The sequence below is a fragment of the Vidua chalybeata genome, chromosome 26, assembly GCF_026979565.1.
Source record: "Vidua chalybeata isolate OUT-0048 chromosome 26, bVidCha1 merged haplotype, whole genome shotgun sequence".
In the NCBI taxonomy this organism is placed as follows: Eukaryota; Metazoa; Chordata; class Aves; order Passeriformes; family Viduidae; genus Vidua; species Vidua chalybeata.
This window is the reverse complement of record NC_071555.1, coordinates 5,882,310-5,906,057: the sequence shown is the minus strand read 5'-3', so window position 1 is coordinate 5,906,057 and position 23,748 is coordinate 5,882,310. Positions and strand designations below refer to the sequence as shown.

Genomic DNA, 23,748 nt, shown 5'->3' with positions numbered 1-23,748 from the left:
CCACAGCTCCATGGGAAAGGGAAATCTCCCGCCTGAATAGCATATGTGGAATCGTTGGGGTTTCTCCAGTGGAAGCAGCCCCAGGCAGCCTGAGGGGAGCTCATCATGCTTCTTCATGTTGCAGCCAGGCTCTGCCTTTGCCTTTGCCTTTCCCTGAGCCCACTGGCAGACAAAATGCTCAGCCTGGAGCCAAACCAACCTGGGCCTACCTCCACTGTAGCCCAGATTCCACTTGGGTGCTGTAACCACCCACTGAGCCCCTGCCTGGCACAGCTGGTGACACTGAACACTGCCCAGGGTGCCTGAATATAGTGTGGGTTGGGAGCACCTGGTAGCATGGGACGTGTGTGGGGTGTCAAAGACCCAAGCAAATAGGATGTGGTGTGCTGGGGTTCACTCCACTAGCAAGGGAGTGAGGTGCTGCCAGTACCATAGTCTGCAGTGACTTTCGCCCACCTTGTGCCCCCCAACTTGTTATTGACCCTGAGGAAGGAACCAGTAACAGAGCAGAGACCTCCATGGGGACCCCACAGCCCTGTTTTCCCTGGTTCTACCATCTGTAAACCCATCTCATCTCAAACCAGCTCCCCTAGTTGTGCTCGGGTGTCAGGGGCTGCCCTCAGGGCAGAAACCTGGGCATAGGCTGGGGACCACAGTGATTGTAGTCTGAGTGGTGTTTGGTTTTTTTTCCCTGTTTTTTTTGTTTTTTTTTTTTTTTTTTTTTTTTTTTTTTTTTTTTTTTGTTTTTGTTTTTGTTTGTTTGTTTGTTTGTTATTATTTTTATTTTTGTGATGTGAATCACTGGCACTCTGGTGTTGCCCATCCATCCCTGGCCCCCCTCAAGGGCTCAGCCCCAGAGCCCACCCAGCACCAACTGCTGCCCCTGCTCCCACACTGCTGGGACAGGCCAGCCAGGGAACAGGGACACAGGGTCACCACCAGCTCAGCCAACACACTGCCGGGGACGTTGGGAGGACAGACAACCTCAGGATGGGAACAAGGTCACTGTTGCTTTTTGAGGCAATTGAGGGGAATTGAGCCATGTGCTCTGGCAGGGCAGGGACCAGGCAGCAACACTGGTCCAGCCCAGCACTGCCTCTGGGACAGCTCTTTGTTTTCCTCCACGGGTGACACACAGCTCTAGGCAGCAGGACATAGCCTGACCCCTGCCTGCTCTTCTGGAACCCTGAGCCACACAGAAGTCCAGGGATGGTGCAGTTAAGTTCAAAAAACACAGTAAGGGGAGAGAGGTGGCCAGGCTCAAGGGATATCAGGTGTCATGACCATCCTGAAGCAGCTGCTTGCACATCCATGTGTGCTGTGGCATGGGGACAGTGGAGGCAGACAGGAGGAACTCAGCACCATCCCAGGGGCTGAGCCAGGTTGCAGCTGGTAGCAGCACAGCTAATCCTACATGGAATTGGCAGGTGGTATAGACTGAATGCATTGGAGGGAGCGAGGGAGGGCAATGTTATGTGGGGCACATCTTTTTACCACCCTGGGTCACAGCAGCACCCGTGACATATGGTTGCAAGAAGAAAAGAGCTGCTGGGCTGCTCCAACAGTGTCCTGAACCTCCAAAGCCAGTGATGGCTCCTGCCTGCTGGCAGCTGCCCTGTGCTGAAGGAGAAGGTCCCTGTGCCCAGAGGGACCAAGGCCAGTGCAGAAGGGGACTCCGAGCGGGCAGAGCTTCACCAGCACAGGCTGTGGAGGAGAGCACAGCTCAGCATGTGGTTCAAGCAGCTGCTCCTGAAATTCCGATGAGAAGCAAAGAGTTCACAGACTGACAAAGCATTGGAGGGAGCGAGGGAGGGCAATGTTATGTGGGGCACAGCTTTTTACCACCCTGGGTCACAGCAGCACCCGTGACATATGGTTGCAAGAAGAAAAGAGCTGCTGGGCTGCTCCAACAGTGTCCTGAACCTCCAAAGCCAGTGATGGCTCCTGCCTGCTGGCAGCTGCCCTGTGCTGAAGGAGAAGGTCCCTGTGCCCAGAGGGACCAAGGCCAGTGCAGAAGGGGACTCCGAGCGGGCAGAGCTTCACCAGCACAGGCTGTGGAGGAGAGCACAGCTCAGCATGTGGTTCAAGCAGCTGCTCCTGAAATTCCGATGAGAAGCAAAGAGTTCACAGACTGACAGAGATCATCCCATTTCTCTGTGTTCAGTGTATGGGGGGCCGGTGGCTTTGTGAGCGACCCGCTGAGGTAAGGACTGAGGTTTGCCATGGAAAGCACGTCCCTGCAGTTACAGTGGGGTGACAGACAATATGGGTTGGAGGCAGTCAGGGACTTGTTAAATCACATGCAGTTGTTCACACAGGCAGACACAAACAAGCTCTTCTGTAAACTGGGTTCCAGGAGATCCCACGGATCATCAGCTGATCCCATGGCCAGTGCTGGATGTGGCATCCCTACATGTTCCCACGGTACGTAATATTGGTGAAGGTAGATGTGGCCTCTTTATATAAAGGGTTATGGGTCTGGAGGAAGAAGGAAGATGAAAAAGAGCATCATCACTTTGTGCTTGGCATCCTCATTTGTTCTACTTAACATCTGGGGTAACTGAGGCACTGTCTCAGCATGGAGTGGTGGATCCCTGTCTCCACTCAAGGCTTTGGATGAGCAGCTTAATGGCTCCCCATAAGGTTTCATGGGGCAGAATAGGGAAAAGCTGCTGTGGAGGAAAGGAAAAGCAGCAGGAGCTCAGGAAGAGAGAGACCTCTTGAAAGAGCATCCCATCCCATCCCATCCCATCCCATCCCATCCCATCCCATCCCATCCCATCCCATCCCATCCCATCCCATCCCATCCCATCCCTTTATAGGGGGTTAGGAGATGGAGGAGGGGTGAGGGACATGTACCAGTGCTGTCCCAGCCCCCTCCCTTGTGCCTGGGGTTCCTCAGTGCTTTCCAGCATCCTGTAGCAGGAGGGACCTTCTGCCTCACTCATGGGATGGAAACACTGCTGTGAGCAGTGAGTAAGGGGGTCATGCTGCTGACAGGTGCTTTGGATATGCTGGAGGGGGAAAAATAATCTAGGACATCTCCTATCACCTGTGCACAGCCCCTGGGACCACAGCAGGCTCAGGGAAGGGCTGTCCCGGCTGGCAGTGTCACCTTGAGTCCTGCCTGGGACACTGTCCCAGGCTTTAGAGAGGAATGGGACAAGCTGGCCCTTAAGGATCATGTCATGGGACAACAAACAGCAGCTGAGCTCTCATGCCAGGAGCACTGGGATCTGGATCCCTCAAGGCAGAGGCTATGGGGTTTTGGGGCTCCTGCCCAGCACACCCAATCCACTGCCCCTCACCGTGTCCCACTTGGCTCTGGCCTTCTCTTCCTCGAAATGGGCAAACTCACGGCGATCATGGATGGTGATGAGGAGCTTCCATATGAGCAGGGCAGTGAGGCCGATGAGCAGGATGGCACCTGTCACTGAGAGCAGGACCACCAGGATGTCTGGCCCCTTTGGACAATCTGGAGCAGAGAGGAGGGCAGGGTTGAGGTGAGCTCAGCAGCCCCAGGGCAACTTAAAGCAGCTCTGGGGCTACCTGGCCATGGGTATGTGGAGCTCCTTTAGTCTCAGGAGGGCATCATCCTCCTCTGCCAGCAAGCAGGAGCCTCTACCCTGAGCACAGCATGCTCTGTGAAGGAGGATCCCATCCATGGGGTGCCTGTGCCAAAATACTTGAGTACCTATCTGTAGGGTGGGGGTCTGCAGCCAAGCCTGGAGCTAGATCAGGGGCATCACAGGTCCCACACACAGTGGGGGATGACATCGGAGACCAAGTCCTTGTGCTTGTGAAGTTCGCCCCAAACCACCAGCCCACTGACACCCCACCCCAGCCTCTGGCCACGTGTCAACACTGAATTGGCAAATGGGGGCAGGGAGATCCAGTGTGAGCCTCCGCTGCTCCTGCTCCCTCTGCACACTGACCCGGGCCATGTGGCCACCCCAGCCTTCACCCTGCCTCTCCTCTCCCATCTGGCTGTGGGGCTGGGAAGTGTGGGCTGTACCCTGCCAATGGCAGACAGCTGCAGTGAGAGCTGGTGGCTGCCTTCACGGCCCTGCTTCTGAAGGATCTGCAGTCACACAGTCCCAGGCTCAGCTGAGGTCAGCGGAGACCTCAGAGCTGCTGATGGGAGCCTCCTCTAATCTGCTTCCCAAGAAAAATCACTCCCACAAAGTCAAACACAGGATCAGGGCGGTGGGAAGTTTGAACCCCCATCCTTGGCCTCAGTGAGGGGATGAAATAACTTAGGAAATGTGATACCTGAGAGGCAGGAAATCATGGCCCGCTGGCACTGAGCAGGGGACAAAGAAGTTCTTTAATCCCTCTCAGCCCCTAGCTGTGGTGCCCCATGAGCCTGGCTGGAGTGGGAGATACAAAGGGAATTCAACATCCCCTTGTTCTGCACAGAAATCCAGCATGGTACATTCTGCAGCCCCTGGCCTAAGCATGGCAGCTGGGTCTTACCAGGCTCCTCAATGACATAGAGGATGGACTTGCCACTGGAGTCCTCGTAGTACTGGAACCTCATCACACAGTCATTCTCATCCTTATAGGTGCAGTTCATGGCATCCTTGCCCCTGTCACCTGCCAGAAGGAGAGGCTCAGAGTCCCCATGCTGAGGGGTGCACACACAGAGGGAAATCATGTGGCACACACAGCCCCCTGGATTACCACGTATTAGGACAGGGGTTGGGTCTCCTCTTACTCAGTTCCTGCACTGTCTCAATCTTGTCACGGCACATACGGCTGCAGGACTGCTGCTCCACTAGCTTTCCCCGCTCAAACTTCTTGCACTCCACGCAATCCCTGTGGAAGAGGAGGGAGGTACTGTGAGCTTTTCCATGCTCTCCTCAGGGAACTGTCACACCTTTCAGTTTCAGGTTGTGGAAATCACAGCAGTCCCAACCCTACTGGGCTGCAGATGGTGAGAGCTCCTGCCACCAGTGCTGCCAGCTCCATGATGGGATATGACCCCTCTCAGCGCTCTGCCAGCTCCCCAGTGGAATATGACCTATCCCAGCTCCCTGCCAGCCCACAATGTGGTATGACCTGTCCCAGCCCTCTGCTCTTTCTCACTTTTTGATGGTGCAGGCGTCCGGGCAGGTGGGGCACTTCTCGCAGGTGTCTCCGTAGGAGCCGGGCTGGGTGCACTCGCAACGGCCGCACACACAGGAGCCATGGCCGCTGCACACCAGCCCATTGCTGGACATGCAGGTGTCAGTGCGCGTGGTGCAGTTGCAGTAGTCTCCTGTCCAGTCTGAGTTGCACAGACAATCCCCACAGCTGCACTGCCCGTGGCCTGGGGACAACCAAAAGGCATCAGAGCTCTAAGTGTCTCCCAGAGCCTGTTAGCAATTCCCCATATGGATGCCTATGACCCAGAGTGGCAGCTCACCCTCTGTGGGCACTGCAAGGCAGACTGGCCACCTAGGACAACTCCTTTGCACTGTTCTTGGAGTGGGACACAGAGAAGCTCACACCAAACCCAGACCTTCACCATGTCCCAAACACTCCTCTTATCCCACCCAAGCAAGATCAAACTCCCACATTTCAGGCTGAGCTGCCCCAGCTCCAGCAGCAGCAACTGGAGATGCTCCATCAGATCTGTCTCTGAGCAAGTCAAGTTCTTTCTGTGGCTTTGAATTTCAGATTGAGTCAGGACATCTGGTCAAAGCCCCTAAGTCTGACTCCTTTCTCAGGCCTGGACCAGACAGGGAAAGCTGACTGCTGGGAAAAGCCCAACACACGCTCACTGAGACTGGTTTAGTCAGACAGACAGACAGGCATGCTCAAATCCTGCCAAACCCTGGAGCTATTTGGATTGTGGTTTATTTCAGCTCAAAGACGAGACACAGCAAGTGGTGGAAACACTGTGGAGCTGCAGGTGCTGACCTGTCCTAAGCCCTGAGCACAGTGGGACACTTTGGGAATGCTGCTCCCGGCAGAGGATCGGCTGGGCACCGTCCTGGCCATGCCTTTGGAGGCACTGGCATGTGAAATGAATGTATAACCCCATTAATGAGGAACTAGGGCTGAGTCACAGGAAAATAGTGCCAGGCTGGGTGACAAGGCATGGGAACAGATGAGTAGGCTGGGGAGAAGTGGCTCAATGGGGTCAGAGAGTTCAAGTTAATTAACAGCCCACCCTGGCCAGGGGCAGCTCTTCATCATTGCCCTTCACCCATCCTGGGGATCTGCAGCCCTTGTTCAAACAGGAACAGGCTCCATGAGGACACTGACTACTCAGGGTGGGGGAAACCCAGCGTCTCCACCTCGTTATCAGCAGTCTGTTAAGATAAAGGATCAATCTGAGCAGCACAGAGGCAGTGTGAGTCATGGAGTTGGCCTGAGGGGCAGGTGGGATCAATCTGGAGACCTCAGGGAGCAAGAATTGAATGTCATCTGTTTCACCTCATCCAGACTGGGCTCCAGTGGAGTGGAATCAGCTTTGGCCACTGATGTTTTCCTGGGGATTTTTGGGATTTCAGCAGGGAAGTGGTGGCTTTTTTTGGCACTCTGTTAGCAGCTACCTATTCTGGGCTTACAGAGGGAGGCTGGGGTTAGGAATGGCAGTGGCTACCCCTCTCCCATTCCCCACTTAAATCAGTTTTGGGGTGCTCTGCTCCTGGAGAGGACGTGCCAGTTTCATGCCTCATTCCTACGCACTGTCACCTCTCTCGTATCCCTTAAATACATGAGATGGGCAGAGCATTGCAATTCACTCAGACCTTCAGTGTTTACTGGAGATGTGGTTGGAAGGAACCTTAAATGAAGGTTCCTGGTGGGTAAGAGGCCCTGGCCTATCAGGGCATTTGGAACTGCTGTTGGGATGGGGTTTCTGCAAGAGGGCTTCTTCCCTGGGAGGGGAACCAGAGAACCCAAGGAACTGGTACTCTCTTTCCAGTACTGAGAGCAGCTGGAGAGAGGAAGTCTGGGAGCATGTGGCAGAGATGAATATTCAGGAGGGGAGACACTGTAAGGCCAGCAAGGAGGGAGGATTTACTTCCCCAACACTTTTGTCAATAGGAAGTCTTCCAGAACTGGGTGGAGGATAAAACCCACCTCTCCCCACCCCTCCCCCTCCACCCTGGGGTTTCCTCCTGCAGAGCAGTACTTCTGATGTGTTTGAGCTGTATGGTTCAAGCAAGGTCCCTGCCCTGTACACCCCAGAGCTGCTTCGCTTGGTCCCCACCAGCCCCACCAGGCCTCCTTTTTAACCTTCTAGCCCATCCCCACTCCAGCTCTCAGGCACAGGAGGTGATATCAGTGGCCAAAAAGGTAATAATTTCCCTTGCATCAGTTCAGACCAGGGCTAGTGCAGGGATGGCTGAACAAGTCAGAGCTGGGGACAACTCACAAGACAAGCCCAAAAATGACTGGTGTCTCCCTTGCCCATGATCTCAGGTGGCCTAAACAGCCCTAAGCTGCCTCCCTGCCAAGCCCAGCACTCACCTGAGCACATCTGGCCCTTGAAGCGAACACAGGAAAAGTCGTCACACTCGCAGTACTTGCCCGTCACCTTCCCAAAGTCGCTGCTGTGGCACACGCACTGCCCGCAGATGCACTCGCCACGCTGGCTGCACAGGGGCTGGCCCGGCTGGGGGCTGCAGTTGTCCTGCTGTGAGGGGTTGTATTCCTCCTCCGAGCACTCGCAGTGTGAGCCCAGGCGCCCAGGGTTGCAGCGGCACACGCCGCACTCCAGCGTGCCATTGCCATGGCTGCAGGACGGGCTGTTGGCCTCGGCGTGGCTCTCACAGGAGCAGTCGCAGTCGAAGTTCACCACCACTGTCAGGCTGTCCTTGAAGCCCACAGGTTTGATGGTGAAGGATTTCTGCTGCTCCTGGGGGCAGCCCCGCACTTTGGCCTCGATGCTGAAGCTCACCTGGAGGGCAAAGGTGTGTGTCTGGATGTCAGTACCTGCTCCAGTCCATGCCCCAACTTAAGGAGGTCAAAAATGGGAGCCACCAGGTCTCTTTGGGCTCATCAAAGCTGTTCCAGCACAATGTGGGCTAGATAATGTGCTTGCCACAGTAACCAGGCAAATTTTAGGTTCGATATTAGGAAAAATTCCTTCACTGAGAGGTTTGTCAGGCTCTGGCACAGGCTGCCCAGGGAAGAAGTAGAATCACTGTCCCCGGAAGTGTTCAAAAAACCTGTAGATATGGTGCTTAGGGACATGGTTTAGTGGTGGACCTGTCAGAGATCAGTTAGTGGTTGGGCTTGATGGTCTTAGAGGGCTTTTCCAACCCAAATGATTCCAGGTTCCCATGCCCTGTCGGCAGCAGCCCAGGTTGAGCTAGAGAGATCACAGAGTTTTGCATCCAGCAGATTCAAAAAAACATTCTCCTCCTTGCACCCACCCTGCTGGACCTCTCTCTCTAGTGCTGAGATTCCAGGGTCCGTGTCACCTGGGAGGTCATGGGACAAGCAGATGGTGCTGGTGCAGAGCAACAGATGGCCTGGCAGTGCTGCTATGTAGAGGGGTGAAAAGCCAAGCCCATGAGTGGGATCCTCACCGTGTCCCCGATCTTGAGCCCCATGCATGACTTGAGCCCAGGGATGACCTCGTCGTTGAGGCAGGTGGCATTGAAGGTCAGGGACAGCTCTTCAGGGAGGTCACGCACCTCCAGCTCCACTTTGGAGCGGATTTTCTAGGGAAGGAGAGAGGACTGATGAAGACACAGCACAGGCTGGGCAGGGCTTAGCCCTGGTGGAGTCCTCCCCTGCCCCCAGCACCACAGTGATGCTCCCATGCACATGGGAAAGGAGCCAAGTGCCCCAAGTCTTTCTCAAGCCTCAGCCATGTCATTGTCTACAGGGAAACATTTTCAAGGCAGGAAAGGACAGGTGGTGAACACAGTGATCTCCTGCCCCCAGGGTGCCTGCACACATGGGTGGAAGCAGATGCTCACAGCTGTTCTAAGGAGGATGCTTAGGACTGGGGGAGCTGACAAATCTGTGGGTTGTTGGCAGTGGGAAGCAGTGGCTCTTTTGTTAGGGAGAGTGCTGTTGTGGGGCCATCACACTGCACACTCACCCCATAGGAGTCTACTATGAGCTGCAGGACGTTGCTGGAGTCTCTGGACAAGGTGCCCACAGTTGTGCCTGGGATCAGCTCACTGTAGTTCTGTAGGAATATCATAAGCAGGCTCTGTTTGTGATGGGTAAATGTGCCATGGCTGGGCAAAACCCTGTCCAGGAACATGGGAGTTTTGATAGGACAGAGCACCAAGCCATGTACAGCTACCCATGGCCCACCAGCCCCCCAGGAGGGTGGCTTTAGAGCTGGTACCTGGTAGAGGCCAACAACCATATCTGTCACAGCAAAGATCAAGTTGATGTTCTTCTGTGAGAGTTTCTCAGTCATCAGGCCCAGAGAAGGATAGTCCTGGGGAAGAGGAGAGCTATAGCCTAGGAACATGTACACCCCCCCACCTTGATCCCCATCATGCTCTCTAACCATGGCTGAAACACCTTTCCCATCCCATGGGGACCCAACGGGTGCTCTGGGCTCCACAACCCCATGCCTGGGTCAGGCTTTACCAGTGTGGTGGTGGCAGAGTAGAAATTATCCTTGTCGATGTGGCACTGGGCATCATTGGGCTGCACGATGCCAGCTAGCCGCCCGTCCAGTGCAATGTGGGTCTTCGCGTCCGTGGTGAAGACGAGCAGATGGGAAGCATCATTCCTCCAGCCAATTTTTTCCTGCAGTGAAAGGCAGCTCCCAGTCATGTGTCAGCACATGCTGAGGGCAGTCCCATGTGCCAGCACCCCACTGTTGCCTTTGTGCCAGGGGTCATGGCTTGGTCATAAAAACCAACCTCTGCACAGGGAACCAAAGCAATTGCTCCTTCAGGGAAGTGCTGTGGGAGTGTGGGGTCTGGAAGGTGGGCATGGGCTGCTTGTAGGTGGAAGATGAATTTTAATTGGTTAGAGTGCTAATCAAGGTGGCTAATGACTCAGGGATGCAAGATCTCCAGCCCAAGGTGAAGGTACAGGAGGTGTTGTCCCTTCTGGACTGGTCACTGCAGGGCTGACATGGGATTGCTCCCGAGAACCTGCTCCGCTCCTCTCCACTACCATAATCCCATGAGAGTCCTGCTCTTCCCTTGACTATTGGACTGGAAATGTCTCACTTGAATGTTTACCCTCGCCAGAAATCAGTCATACAACAACTCAGCAAGGCTTATGATCATGTCCTGGAGGGATTGATTGGTCCCTGCCAACCCACCTGGCCCAGCCTGGTGACCCTGTCCTGACCCCAGCCAGGCCTTCCTGCCCCTTACATCGCACACGGTGGCCTGGATGATGGCATCGAAGCCACCCTCTGGTGCATCGCGGTTCCGGGAGACGCTCTGCTTCTGCACCTCCTCGTTGAAGCGAGTCACCTCATCCGTGAGTGACAAGACGTGTTTGTACCCAAACATGGGCAGGCAGGTTTCCCCAATCCTGTGGGAGGAGAGCACTCAGGGCACAGGGCTCATCAGGCTCTTCCTGCTCCCATTCCTGCCCTACAGCCATCCCACATCCCATGGTCTTGCCAAGGATGTGCTGGAGACACCCAACGCCCTCCCAAGAGCCTGAGGCTGGTGAAGGACCTTTTAAATAAAATTAATGTTGAAGGGATGCTGGGCTCAGGTCAGCTCCCAGCCTCAGTTCTGCTGGGATTTTTAGGAGTCATTTTCTTCCAGCCTCAACTTTTCTTTTGAAAACATGATGCAAATTTTTTCCCTCAAGAGCTTTCCTGTGATAATGATATTTCTAATTTGACCTGCTCCTCCTCCCTGTGCCAGCAGAACACAGATTGCACCAAGGTTTAAACCCTGTCCAGAATCAGGCACCCACTTTCTCCACTCCCCTCTTTTTCTCTCAGGCTCAAGTTCACTCCTCTGCCCACCCCCCTCCTAGTAGCACAGGGGAACAGGGAATGGGGGATGAATTCAGTTCCTAACACCTCTGCCATTCCTTCCTCCTGATGCTCTTTCCCTCTTCCAGCCTGTTGTCCTTCCCGTGGGAGACAAGCTTTTAGGAACCTCTCAAACATAGGTCCTTTCGATGGGCTGCAGTTCTTCACCAACTGATGTGGATTTCCAGCCACATTGCAGTGGTGTCCCATCAACTTCTGGCCCTTACAGGACTCCCTCAACCTGGACTTACTCATAGCAAGGGTTCTTGATGGCTTCTGGAGGAGATATGTACATGTAGGGTGAAATGGGTTTGTCCACAAAGGCCCCAAAGCCGATGCGTAGGTTGCTGGTGAGCTTACGCATCTCACTGGCCAGTTTTGTGCCCAGGTTCTGGATGTTCCTCAGATCATCCTTCATTGAGTTAGACAGGTCCATGAGGTAGTAGATGTCCACAGGGTAATCTTCCACTTGACGCACTTGGACATGAAAGACCTGGGAGTCATCTGCAAAGTGACAGGGCAGTAGAGTGAGATGTCATCTCCTGGAAGGGGGAGGGCGGCTCACCACAGGGGGGGTCAGCAGGAACCCAAGGGGATGGTTAAAGCTTCTAAGAGGAGAACATTACCTTTAGACAGAGGGGCAAAACCCTTAGTCAGGTGCTTGCACAGGAGATGTGCTGTGCACCCCTTGGAAGTGTCCAAGGCCAGGTTGGATTGAACTTGGAGGAACCTGGTCTAGTGGAAAGTGTCCCTGTCCATGGCAGGGAGTGGGACAGCATTGTCTTCAAGGTCCCTTCCAACCCCAAAACCATTCTAGAATTCTATGGCAGATGGGGGTTATGTCTCCTGTTCTCCTAAACTCTCAGTGCTGGAACATGATCAGATCTTCTTGTCCAGGGTTGACCTCTCAAGATATCCTATAGGAACAGCTGGATGTAATGAGGGAAACCCCCAGTGTGCCCAGTGTGTGGGCAGCAGGTCTTAAAGGGATCACAAGGCAGGCTGCAAGGCTTCTTCGGACTTCTCTGAGCTTCCAAGGACTCTCACCATTTTCTGCACCCTCCCCCATCCCAGTGCCTTTCCTCTCCTCTTAGCTCTCCCAGCCCCTTCTGAGAAAATTTTGGTGAAACATTTTCCATTAAAACAAAAACCTCCTTAGAAAGAACCTTCTGGGAAACATCCCAGTTTTGATTACTTTTGCACATTAAAAAAAAAAAAAAGCTGAAAACACTTAAGGTTGACCTTTTCTTTCTTCCTTTTTAAGAGACACAGGTCCTTTTTCTGATCTTAGAAATGGTTTCTTTGAAACATAACCCAGGGCACAGCTACAGCCTTGTCGGAGCACCTCACATGTTGAGAAAAAAAGGCCTTAACTGAGCTTAAATTATTATTCTTTTCACATTTCGGTCTAAATCTGCACGCCATGTTCTTTCACAATGAAGAAAGTTTCAACATTTATGACAGCCCAAAAAGCTCCATCCCCTCTCCAGTTGTGATGGGAACCCACCATGGAGCCAGGGGTCCCATTTTTGTGCTTAGCCGCTGTTTGTCCTCACTGAGCAGAAACCATGAGGATTCTGAGCTTGTGGGACATGAGCTGTGACCTGTCCTGCTTGCATCCTTCATGATTTGGTCTTGGTTCATGAGTCAAGGCAGATGACTTATGCCAAACCTTCTTGGTTTGGCAAAGATGGTATCAAGTTGGGGGTCTCTCCTCTTTATTCCAAGGAACAGGGATTTACAGCCCTCAGAGCAGCATACTCACCTGCCTCCTGACAGCAACTTTTAGAGCTAAAGAGAACAAGGGCCACTTCAAAGCTCCATGTCCTGATTGTGTGGGGATTCCTCTGCCTGCTATCCTTCCAATGGGGCAGGACTTCTCCTGCCCATGCCCAGGGATGTGCACAGAGGCTGTGTGCCCGATAGCTTTGCCTCCTGCCTGGCATCTTGAAACTCCTGGATGCTGGCAAAGGACCAGAGCAGTTAATTGGCTCCAGCCTGCCTGGCTGAGCAGAGCCTGGGATATTACAAGGATCTGGTGGCAGCCCAACCCTCATAGCTGCTCCGCAGCTTGTTGGGTATGAGCTGACTTGCACCCAGGCATTCTGAGCACAGCAGCAGTGCCTCAGGTCTGAATGGCTTTATAAAATACCCCATGTGTTATTGAAGTTGCATCCTATCCTGCCCCTCAAATACCTCAGGACTGAGGCAAGAGAAGGAACACAACGATCAGAGAGCTCAACTGCCCACCAGAGATGTTCTGGAGGATTCTGTGCTGCCGGCAGCCTGGCCTTGACCCTGAAGGACACAAGACCACCTTGGCCAGTGAGGCAGAGTGATGGCTCTGAGCCCTTTGGGTTATTCCCACTGCATCTCCCCCTTCCTACAGCAGTCTGGGGGTTCTTACCTGGCCGCAGGTTCAGCTGTATTCTCTGGGGGCTCATCTGGGTGGTGGTGGACCCCCCTGAGCCCTTGTTGCTGAGGGGCCGGTCCTCCAGGATGGTGACGCTGCTGCTGGGGGACTCGATGTGGTCCTGCCCGCAGCCGTTGTGCAGGAGGTTGGCATGAAGGTCACAGCGAGGGGCCGAGTGCGCCCAGACCTGCAGGGGAGGGACATGGTCAGGAGCCTCCCAGGACTATGCTGGGAGAAGGAGAAAGGCCCCCTCCTTTTCCCTGGAGAGGCCCTGCTTTATCACACCTAACTCCAGAAGAGGATCAAAGGCTTCTTGGGGCACGCGGTCTCTTGCCTGAGGAAGGCAGCAGACAGAGGGGATTTGGGATCAGCAACTCCTGCTGGAGCAACTCCTGCAGAAGCCCATCAGCCCTTGCCAAGGAACAATGGATAACACATCCCTGCCAACCTCCTCCTGACTCCTGGCAGCTGGAGCCTTAGGTTTGGGTTTTGGCAGAGCTAAAAGGAAATCCTGTCTCTCTGGGATGGCTAGAGGAGGGTGCGGCAGGATATGAACATGGCAAGCCGGGTAGAGGCAGTGTTGGACTTTTAAAATTATTTATTACTTTGACAAAAGACAAATCACCTTTCCCCCCATTTTTCCAACGTGGGCCCTTAGAAATCCTGCCATGAGCAAGGAGTGTGTCCACTGTGGGTGAGCTCATTGCACAGAGCAGTGTTCAGTTCCTGTCTGGAAGTGGATCAGACTTATCTCCAGCTCTCCAGCTTCCTGATGGATGAAGCCGACTAGGAAAAGGAGCACCAAAAAAGGAGTGAAAGAGTGCAAAGGCACTGGGGCTGCAGGAAAGCCTTGAAGAGCCTGTCAGGGGTAGGAAGCACAAAGTGTGAAGTCATGGTGAGCTCCAGCCTTGTCCCTCCTTTCCTAGAAAGCTTCTGGCTTCTAATCCTAATCACAGAACATTCAGGAGGGTTCCTATTCCTTTGGTTGCTTATGAAGACAAACATGGGAGGAATATCTCTCCCAGCCCAACACTGCTGTGATCTGCTGCCTCATGTTCCTGCTCAGGAAGCACTCACCCTCCCCTCCAAAGGGATTCTTTATCTCCCTCCCTCAGCCCAAATCTTTCTATATTAGAGTCCTCCAGCAGAGGACCACCACAGCCTCTTCCTGCAGCAAAGGGAGGTGGCACAAGTCCTGGTGGGGCTGGTTCAGTGCCCTCCCTGCTCCTGGGATGATGGAATCCAGTGCTGAGCCTTCCAGTGCTAGAGAAGTTAGAGAAGTTGCCATACAGGATATCAACTGCCCTGAACTGGGTTCAGGCTGGTTGAACCCAGGGATGAATTTGTATGTTTTATGCAAATAAGTAGAAAAACACAAATGGTGTCAGGAGGCCCTGGCTGGCCCACGGCCCTCTGGAAACTGTGGCCAAGCGATAGACAAAAAATTCATCAGCAGGCGTGTTCCTACCCTGCCCCCACCTAGACAGTGTCCTGACAGAGAGGAGGACGAGTCCTTCCTCCAAATTAGCTCCCTCACACTCACCCACCCATAATCTTACTCCACAGGGCTCCCTGCTGTGGGAAAAGGTGGCTGGTTCACTCCAGATCCCATCAATCATCAGGTACATTCTAGTCAAGGGAAATCACTGGAAAACTATGTGGGTGAAAAGCATGCTGGGCAGGTGGATTTTAACCATGGTGCTCAGTGATACCTGGAGATCCTAGGGAGCTCTCAGGATCTCAGAGGCCTCATGGCACCTTATGGCATTAGAAGCATCATTCCTCCTGTGAGATTTCCACGAAGAAACTATTTAACCCCAGGGCTGCATCCTTCCCCTTTCTTTGAAGCCCTAAATATAGTGACTGACTCCAGACTTAGAGGAGCCTCTCCAACAACAAAAGCTACCACAAAAGTGGGACCTTTGGCTACAAGGCCCTGGCAGCCCCCAGTCTGTTTTTGATCCCCAGCTTTGCCACTTTGCTGACTCAACACCTGGGGCACAGCCCCTAGTTAGGAGTGACCTGGAGGCAACCCAAGCTTGCTGGTGACAAACTCACAGCACAGAAATTTCATCCATGAGAAACCCATTCCCTGTCAGCACAGTCCTGATGGCATCAGCTCCCTACACAGAGATGTAGGGAGACGTGTGCACCCTCTCTATCCCAGCCATCCCACAGCCCTTCCCAGAGATGCTTGCCAGCTCTCCCTGCCCTCTGTCCCACTGCAGAGCAGACAACTGCTCATGCTCCCTTCAGAATGGGAAACCTGATTCTTTTATCCCAGTCACTGCCTCCAGGGCTGATTAAGGAGGGCAGAGTCAGGCAGGGCTCTGGCAGAGCCAGTTCCATCCCTGAGCCCCCAGGGCAGCAGCCTGTGGGAACTGTGTATTCCCCAGGACATATCTGTTTTCATCTCGGACACAACCACATGCAGCATCAGCGTCTCTTCAGGACAGCTCTTGGGAGTGCTTAGAGCACAGATACCGCCACAAATTAAGCTAAAAACTTCCAGCAGCTTCTCTGAAATCTATATCTGGTCCAGTCTAGCCTCCAAGAGACCCAGAGTGGGTGACATTTTGTGTGGGTGAGACCCTGAAGGATCTGTCACAATAATCTCCAAAGGGATTTTAGAGATAACATCTCAGTGTTACAGCTTGGCTGGCTTTTTCCAAAAAGGCAGATGAGGACATCTATTTGTTGGTAAGAGCGGTCAAGGTTTCTGGAAAATAAATAAAACTCAACTCTGCTCTGCATCAATGCTCGGGGGGGGGGGGGGGGGGGCGGTGTCAGCGATCACAAGAAACCACAATGAAATCCTTCTCCAAACCAAAACCAGGAGGGAGCAGGAGTAAATCATCACCCCAGGCTCCTTGGGAAGGCAGTGTGAGTGGAAAAGGCCTGTAGTGGGAGCAGAAGGAGAACAAATATGAGCACTATCCCTTTAAAAACGAGGGGGGGGGGTGCAGTATCAGAACCCTCCCCCACCCCAGGGAAATGAAACAAACCCACAGAAAAAAAAACCTCATTTGCTAAATTAAGACATCGTGGTCCAGATGTTGGAGGCAGAGTTGCTGAGCAGAGTGCACAGCCCAGCTCTCCAGGGGCTGGGTCTAGCAGCAGGATGGCTGCCTCACTCTTGTGTCTGCCCGGGAGCACAGCTCAGAGCAGCACTGGAAATATTTCCTTTTTTGGAAACCTTTGCTGATCTGGAGGAAAAAAAACCCATCACGGCTCCCTCTGCATCGTCAAGTCACCAGTGCAGCCCAGGATCAGCAGCTGGGAAGGAAGAGCCCAGCCCAGCTACCATTCCCCCTCAGAGGGGGGAATGGAGAGGGAAGCCAGGCCCCTTATCAAGCTGCATGTTTCAGCCGCTCCTTGCGGGAGATAAGATGGGCACAAACATCTTTATTCACACCACATGCCAAGCGTCAGATCTGTTGGGCACAGCAAGCCAGAGGCCTACCCTCCAGATATGCATTGATCCCAAAGCATTAGACAATTGCTGGCATGATCCAGCAGCGTTTTCCAGCTTGGATCACTTTTCCCAGGTCTTTTCCAAGTCCCAGAGGGCATTAGGGGCACAGTTGCAGCTGATAGAAGTGGGTCTTCAAGGATAGAGAAGGAGAAAACAAGGAAAGCCTTGAGGGTTTCATCAGCTTGCCCCATCCCCATCACCTCCCTTGGCTCTGCCCTGGGGCTCCTCTCCCATCCCCTTGGGAAACTCCCTCCTCTTACCCAATGGATTAACCCCCAGGGCAGCATTTTTGGAGAGCAACGTGGCAAGATCTGCTTGGCTCTCACCTACCCAAACAGGATGATTTGAGAGCCACAGCTCAGCACTCACATCCACTTTAGCTCAGTAACCAAAACCAGGCACCTTGTCTTCTCCCCTTATTTCTAATGAAAAAAGACTTTAAAACGCAGCCCTTAACTTCTGATGAGTATTTTCAATTCCTCCTTACAGGCCTTCCAGGCCCCTTTCCCTTTTCAGCCCTTCCAGGAATTAGGCTCCTTCAGCCAGTGCTTTACAATGGGTTTCCAAGAAGCAAACCAAAAGTAAAACAAGTTTTTAAATGTACATTATTTGAAAGATAAAGTGCATTCCTAGTGGAAACACCACAATTTCCCAGCCAGCTCAGTGTAGCTCCCACCAACACACCCAGATAAGGGGCATATTTTTGGAGCAGGGCAGAAGCAGTGCCCACTGACCAAGTGCCTTGATCTGAGGTCTGAGCCAGGTGGCACCAAGGAATCTGTTTAGATATAGTGGGAACAGACGGGGACTGAGTTTGTGGCTGTAACCTAGACTCATCCCAAAGGTTCTTCCCTTCCTTTACATCCCCTGCCCTGCTCAGGGCCCTGCTCAGGCCCCAGCTCTTACCTCAGCAGAGCACCAGGCGCAGAGGGGACTGACAGCCAGGCACTGCTTGCAGGAGTTCACCCCCCGGGTGGTGCAGATGTTGCCCCCTGAAACAGCAAAACAGAGCAATTACAGCCCACAGAACCCAAACTCAGCCACTAGCTTCTGAGCAGCCAGAGCCCCACCAGGGCCCTTCTCTATCCCTTTTCCCATTTGCAAACCCTGGATGTTGCCTCCTTGCTCTCTCCAGCCTGGTATGAGCTGGGCTTCATCTTGCCCAAGGCTGAGCATCATTCCCTACCTCCCAGCTCCTCAAAGGGACCTCTCACCCCTGCAGCATCACATGGGTGTTGGAGTGAAGCCCCCTGGCAGGGGGTTTACGTTTCCTTGCCGACACTCCTGCAGACACTTTGGGGCAGCAGGAGAGGAAAGGGTGAATTCCCAAGGGTGCAGGGTGGTACCCACAGCCCTGCCAGGGATTGTCTGCCTCTTCCCATCACCTTGACCCAGGGTGGTTGTTGACACCTTGAGCAGACACTAAACTCAGTGGCTGGTCCTGGCTCAGCTTCAAATCCAGGGAAAGGAGGGGAGTGAAAGGGCACAAATCCACAAATGTGCTGGTGGTGGTTGGCACCAATGTCCCAGGAAAGCTCGGGCTCTGTCAGTGGCTGTGGGGACTCTGGGAGATACCTGCTGCTACCAGTCCTGAAGGTCAGAGGCCGGTGAGCCTGTGGGGGAGAATTAAAGGGCCACAAAATGCCCGTGGAGCCCAAGGGCAGGAGGAGCTCCTCTGACACAGACCAGAGTGGGCGGCCCTGTGGTTCCTGCTGCCAACGGCCGATGTGACAAGTGGCTGGGACATCGCTGCCATGGCGTCACCCTTGGCTCTTCTTCCCTCCTGGGTACGAGCATCTCGGCAGTTTTAGGATTCCCCAGGCAGAGAAAACTGCAGCAAAGTACCCGCTTGGCTGGGACACACTGCAGCCTAGGGAGCCTGGGGGATGCCAGCGGGGAGTAGTGGGCACTAGAGCCTCCCCCTCTGCCCTGTGTGCCCCCATGGTTGCCCAGGGCTGTCCCAGCAGTGTCCCACAACCACAGGAAATGGAACACAAAGCAGAAAGAGGAAATGGTGAAACAACATCATCAGATCTTTGAGCAGAACCACAACCACAGCACCGTGAACTCCTGCCTGCTGGCATGTAGCCAGAGAGCGTACACACGTGTTCACACCTCTGTGTGTGTGTTTGCATGTATGTCTATTTGAGGGCGGTGTCACAGGCTGTGGCTGTCCCAGGGGCCAATGGCTGCTTGGGGATGTGCCCCAGAGCGTCCCCATCGCACCTCTGACACCTGCAGCTCCCCCTTGTCCCAGACTAAACTAAAGGCTGAGCCCAAGTGCCTTCCTTAGCACCAGTTTTGGGGTGGCACCCATGCCAGAACTCTCATCATACCCTGAAATACCTGGCTCCATGTGAGGATGGGACAGATTTTAAATGTAACATTGCCCAAAAGAGTGACAGGTTGGTCTCCAGTGCTTCCTGCACCTCAGCAATGTGCCAGCAGCAACACTGATCCTTGGGTGGACAGGGCTAGGAAGAGGGAAGGCAAAAGGCTCTCTGAAAACAGCAACGACATCACCTCCCACGACTCTTGCTGGCTCCTGCTGCGTCCATGTGAAATCCCTCCTGCCCTGCCAAGTGCTGGTGCCTGCAGTCAGAGCACGTGCCATGGATTTGTGCTGTGCTGTGCAGCTGGGAGCCAGCTCAGCCCTCCGGGAAGCAGGGAGACACTGCCCAGACAGCCCTCAGGGATGGAACAGGCTCCTGTTTAATGCCAGTGTGGGTTTTGTCCCCTCATGGTGCGTTTTATCTGGTTTAGTCACCTGGCTCTGCCCCAGCACCCACCTTGCTGGGGAAGGGCAGAGCTGACAAGGGCTCCATGAGGGCTCTGGGACATGAGATTCACCAGTCCAAATCCTGCCTCAAACAGGTTTTCCCTGTGATTTGATCTAGTCCCTCAGTCACTCCCTGCCTCAGTTTCCCCTGTGCAGTGTTAACCCTGGTCTCATTGAGAGACCATTTTCCACTAAAACTCTGTGTGGAGGATTCCAGGGTCATGTCTGCTGGCAGAGCCCCAGGGTGCCTCCTCATGCTGTGAAATCTGATCTTGAGGCTAAGGAGCCCCAGGACCCTCTGAGCTCATCTGCTCCTCGCCATTTGGTACAAATTACCTCCTGCCTGTGTGCAGCCCCTGCACCCTGATGGTTTTCTTTCCTCTCCTTGTGCTGCCACCCCAAAGCCCTGGGGTCCTTTATCTTGTGTCCCCTCTCTTTGCTGGGGATGTAAATCCAGTCTTCTGGTGGATTTTGGAATGAAGGCCACAGACCTAGGCAGAGCACTGTCATGGCTGGGGAGCTGCACATGGGCTCAGGTGGGGCTACAGCTGGGAAGTCCCTGTGGGAGGGATGTTGCCATTCCCAAGGCTGCCCTGGGGTCTGATGTCACATCATGCCACCGTGCCATTGCTGGTGGCTTTGCCTGTGGGGTTCCTGAAGGTCTGTAATTGCTCCCAGACTCACACAGCCCTGTGGTCCCTATGGTGTCCATCACTCCATGACCAAGACACTTTTCTGGGGATGGAGGACCCTTCCCTTCCTTGGAACCAATCTCCAGCACTGTACAGGGCCATTCTTGGCTGCATTTCCATGGGGCTGGATGGAGCAGGGCCTGGGCAGTTATGACCATCCAAACACGAGGTTGGTCCTGCTGTGAGCAGGCAACTGGACACCCCCACCATGGGGAAATGTTCCTTTTTTGGCATTCCCAGCACTGGTTGCATGGCTGGGTGCAGGGATGCAGTGTTGGGAGAGTTTTGTGGGAGCAGGGACCTTGTGAGGATGTTGGTACAAAAGCACAGGTGGGTGGAAGTGGAGGATATAGAGGAGCTGGAGGATGTGAAAGATGGGGAGGATGCTGCAGCTGGAGTCCTCTCAGGTTTTGGCTCTGTGAGTGCCTGGCAGTCCTTCCCAGACTCGGACACTACCTGGCTGCGAGCAGCTCAACACCATCCCAGTACAGCCTATACGAACAAATTCTGTATTTTTTAGTGACTCCCCCCCCATATTTGGAGCTTTTTTCCCTAGCCATAAAAACTAATAAACCCAAGTACAAAACCTGCATTTTAAAACTATGATAGCAGCTGCTCTCCAGTTTTTGAAAAAAAGCAATCCTGAAATACAAGGAAATGGGAGATAAACTGCACAGAATGATGGGAACCACCCACCTGGGGCTGGCAGAGCTGTGGTCCTGAGAGAGGTGAAAGCAGGGAATCCCAGACTGGTTTGGGTTGGAAGTGACCTTAAAGCCCATCCAGTTCCACCCCCTGCCATGGGCAGGAACACCTTCCACTAGACCAGGTTGCTCCAAGCCCCATCCAACCTGGTTTGAATTTAGGGAAGTAATGCACTTGAAACACCCCAGACATCTGTGGCTCAGCATCACCCTGTCCTGACTGGAGAAAATTACTCAGTCCCAGTCTCTGTGTGGTGCAGGAGCAGCCACACACTTTGTTTTCCCCCTCTGCCACATTGAGCAAGAATGAGCACAGAGAAAACCTGATAAAGGCATTTGAGGAAACTTGATAAAGGTACAAACCACATCCTCTCCAGCCTTTCCGTTTGACTAAGTGATAAGGATCTGGACTTTCTTGGCAGATCCCCACCCTACCATTCTGGGGGTGTTTCTTCTCTCGAACCTCTCCCTTCCTGCCAGCATCTTCCTGGGAATGGGATGCCCCAAACTGAGCACAGGCACCAGAGATATGTGCACAGCCCCAAACTGCAGCTCTATGAACTCAAACTCTTGCAGGGGTTATCTGTCCTGTACTAATGACAGCTCCATCCGGCAGCAAATCAGAGCCTCAGGCTGCTCCTGGGAATTCACTAAAAGCTGGAATTCTTTAGACAGAACAATGTTGCCCCAAATCCCAAGTCTGGCCGTGAAAACAATGTGACCAATTTATAAATCACCATATTGCAATTTCTAGATTTCCTTTCAGGCCTCGTCACTAGGAACACACCTGGGGAGGAGATAATGCTTTTCCAGGCTTTTCTGTACCTCTGACATTGGAAAACTTTTAAAAAATACAAACTACATTTATCCTGAGATCATATGATGTCAGAAATCAGATTTCTTAAAGAAAAGCATAAAAAAAAAAAAAGAGAAAAATAACACAGGACAGCAATGCTGACATAAATGCCCACTCCCCGCCCTTAAAATGTACTGACACAGGGAGGGATTACTTGATGTGATTTCTCCCAGAGAATTTTCTGTTTATAAAGGATGAAGCCCAAGTCACACCCCAGTCCTTGCATTACAAACCAGTAACCAGAGCCAAACACAGAGTAGGTAGATCCAGTAAGATCTACCACGTCCAGTAAGAATAACCCACTAAAGTATGTCTTGATCCTGTAATATCCTTGAGAAGTTCCTGGCCCCGACCCAGACGAAATCCAAGCAGCCTGAGCAGTGCTTCCTATGTGGGAACACGCTGCAGCTCAGGCTGCCAGCTCCCCCTCCGAGTGATTTTCCCCTGAAATCACAGACCCTGGGAATGCAGAAACTCCTGGGATTTGTAGAAGTAACAGGCAACATCTTCACTAAATGGCTATAAGCAGTGACAGAAGCGACAGAGTAAACCTACCCCAGCCGCCGGTAGCGCAGAGCAGGAGGATCCCGAGTGTCACGGAAAGTTGACCCATCTTCTCTGAGCCTCGGAGTGGGGACACTGCTTGGACCAGCCCCTCCATGAGTGATGGGCAGCGGCTCTGGAGTAGCAGGAGGCTTTTAGCGGCTGAGGAGATGAATCATAGGGCTGGGTGAATGACACACATGGCGAGTGGGGCGGCCGGACGAAACTGCTGCCTCGTCACTTCGGAGTCCGGAGTGTCCCCGCCCACTCTGTCGCCAGCTCCTTATGAGGTTTTCACTCTCTCGGCTTAAACAAGGACCTAGTAAACCCTGGCAGCGAGTCCTCCCTCGGCACTGGTGACCTGCAGCCCCGGAGCTCGCAACAGGCTCTTTCCCATAGGCTCTTCCGCCTGGCTTTAATTCCTTACAAAACCTTGTTCACTCCTTCCTTTTATTAACTCTTGAAAGGCAGCTGGTTTTAAACCCCGTCTGAACTGCTGGAGTTCAAGGATTTAAGGAGAAATAGAGCAAATACACACTAATATGAAAGTGTGGGTTCTTAGCTCCCTCACCAGAGAGGGAATATCCCTGCTAAAGCAGAGCAGGGAGCTGAGGGAGACCCAGCCAGGAAGCACACCTGATGGAGCCAGCAGTTTGGATATAAACCTGGACATCTCAAAAGGAAGGGAAGCTCAGCTTGGGGTCACATAATTTGGACCTGATTTTCTTCTCACTTGTATTGTTTTTTTCCCCTCTGTGTCCTCAGGAATTGATCCTGTGCTGAACAAATCCAGGGATTGGGATCTGTGTAGGGACTGCGCCCACTGAAACATCAGAACTGGCTGTGAGTGTCTCTTGAAGGTGTTGTAGAAACCTCTTGTTCCCCTGCAAGAGGGTCCTAGTCAAAGCTGCGGAAATTGAGGCACTTGGAATACACATTGGGAGCACTATGGAGAGAAGGGCTGGAGTCATTTCCCTGGGATGCTCTCTCCCACCAGCTGACAGGGGTTGGAGGCAATAATGACACAGCCCTGTGTCAAGACAACCCAGCACACAGAAATACCAAGCTGTGGAATACAAGTTTTTGTGGGTGCCAAGAGCTGCAGCCACATCCTAGAGGTGTTGGAGACCATAGACAATGTGCACAGAGCTGTACAAGAGCCACAGCCCCACGCTGGGAGATGGGGATAACAGTACTTGTCCCAGACCTGGCAGCTGTCCAGAAGAGGTAACAGTTTTTGTGAAGACTCTTCCTCAGGACCTGGGCACTTTCCTTGGCTTTAAAAGAAGTTTTGTCACCTCTTTGCTTCTCCACACCGCCTCACCAACCTCGAGGATGCTGCTGTCCTCCTCAGTGGGGATCAATGTC

The 23,748-nt window shown here is 53.2% G+C and overlaps 1 protein-coding gene across 1 annotated transcript; it reads right to left on the bottom strand.

The window, feature by feature from the left end:
* Positions 1-775: 775 nt before the first annotated feature.
* Positions 776-22,622, bottom strand: ITGB3 (integrin subunit beta 3). Its single transcript, XM_053965280.1, has 15 exons — positions 22,393-22,622; positions 17,713-17,798; positions 13,326-13,518; positions 11,170-11,422; positions 10,299-10,461; positions 9,556-9,717; positions 9,305-9,400; positions 9,050-9,139; positions 8,529-8,663; positions 7,465-7,894; positions 5,089-5,311; positions 4,718-4,818; positions 4,477-4,596; positions 3,309-3,475; positions 776-2,478 (listed from the first exon to the last, which is right to left on the bottom strand). Exons 1-15 carry the CDS (start codon positions 22,496-22,498, stop codon positions 2,410-2,412), a joined length of 2,394 nt encoding a protein of 797 aa, XP_053821255.1. The 5' UTR covers positions 22,499-22,622; the 3' UTR covers positions 776-2,409.
* Positions 22,623-23,748: the final 1,126 nt, after the last annotated feature.

Coding starts and splice junctions, on each gene's coding strand:
- ITGB3 (XM_053965280.1), bottom strand. CDS start 22,498: ATGGAGGGGCTGGTCCAAGCAGTGTCCCCACTCCGAGGCTCAGAGAAG. Junction 4,819..5,088: donor GACGCCTGCACCATCAAAAA/GTGAGAAAGAGC, acceptor CCTCTTCCACAG/GGATTGCGTGGAGTGCAAGA. Junction 2,479..3,308: donor CCAGAGCCAAGTGGGACACG/GTGAGGGGCAGT, acceptor TTCTTCCTCCAG/ACCCATAACCCTTTATATAA.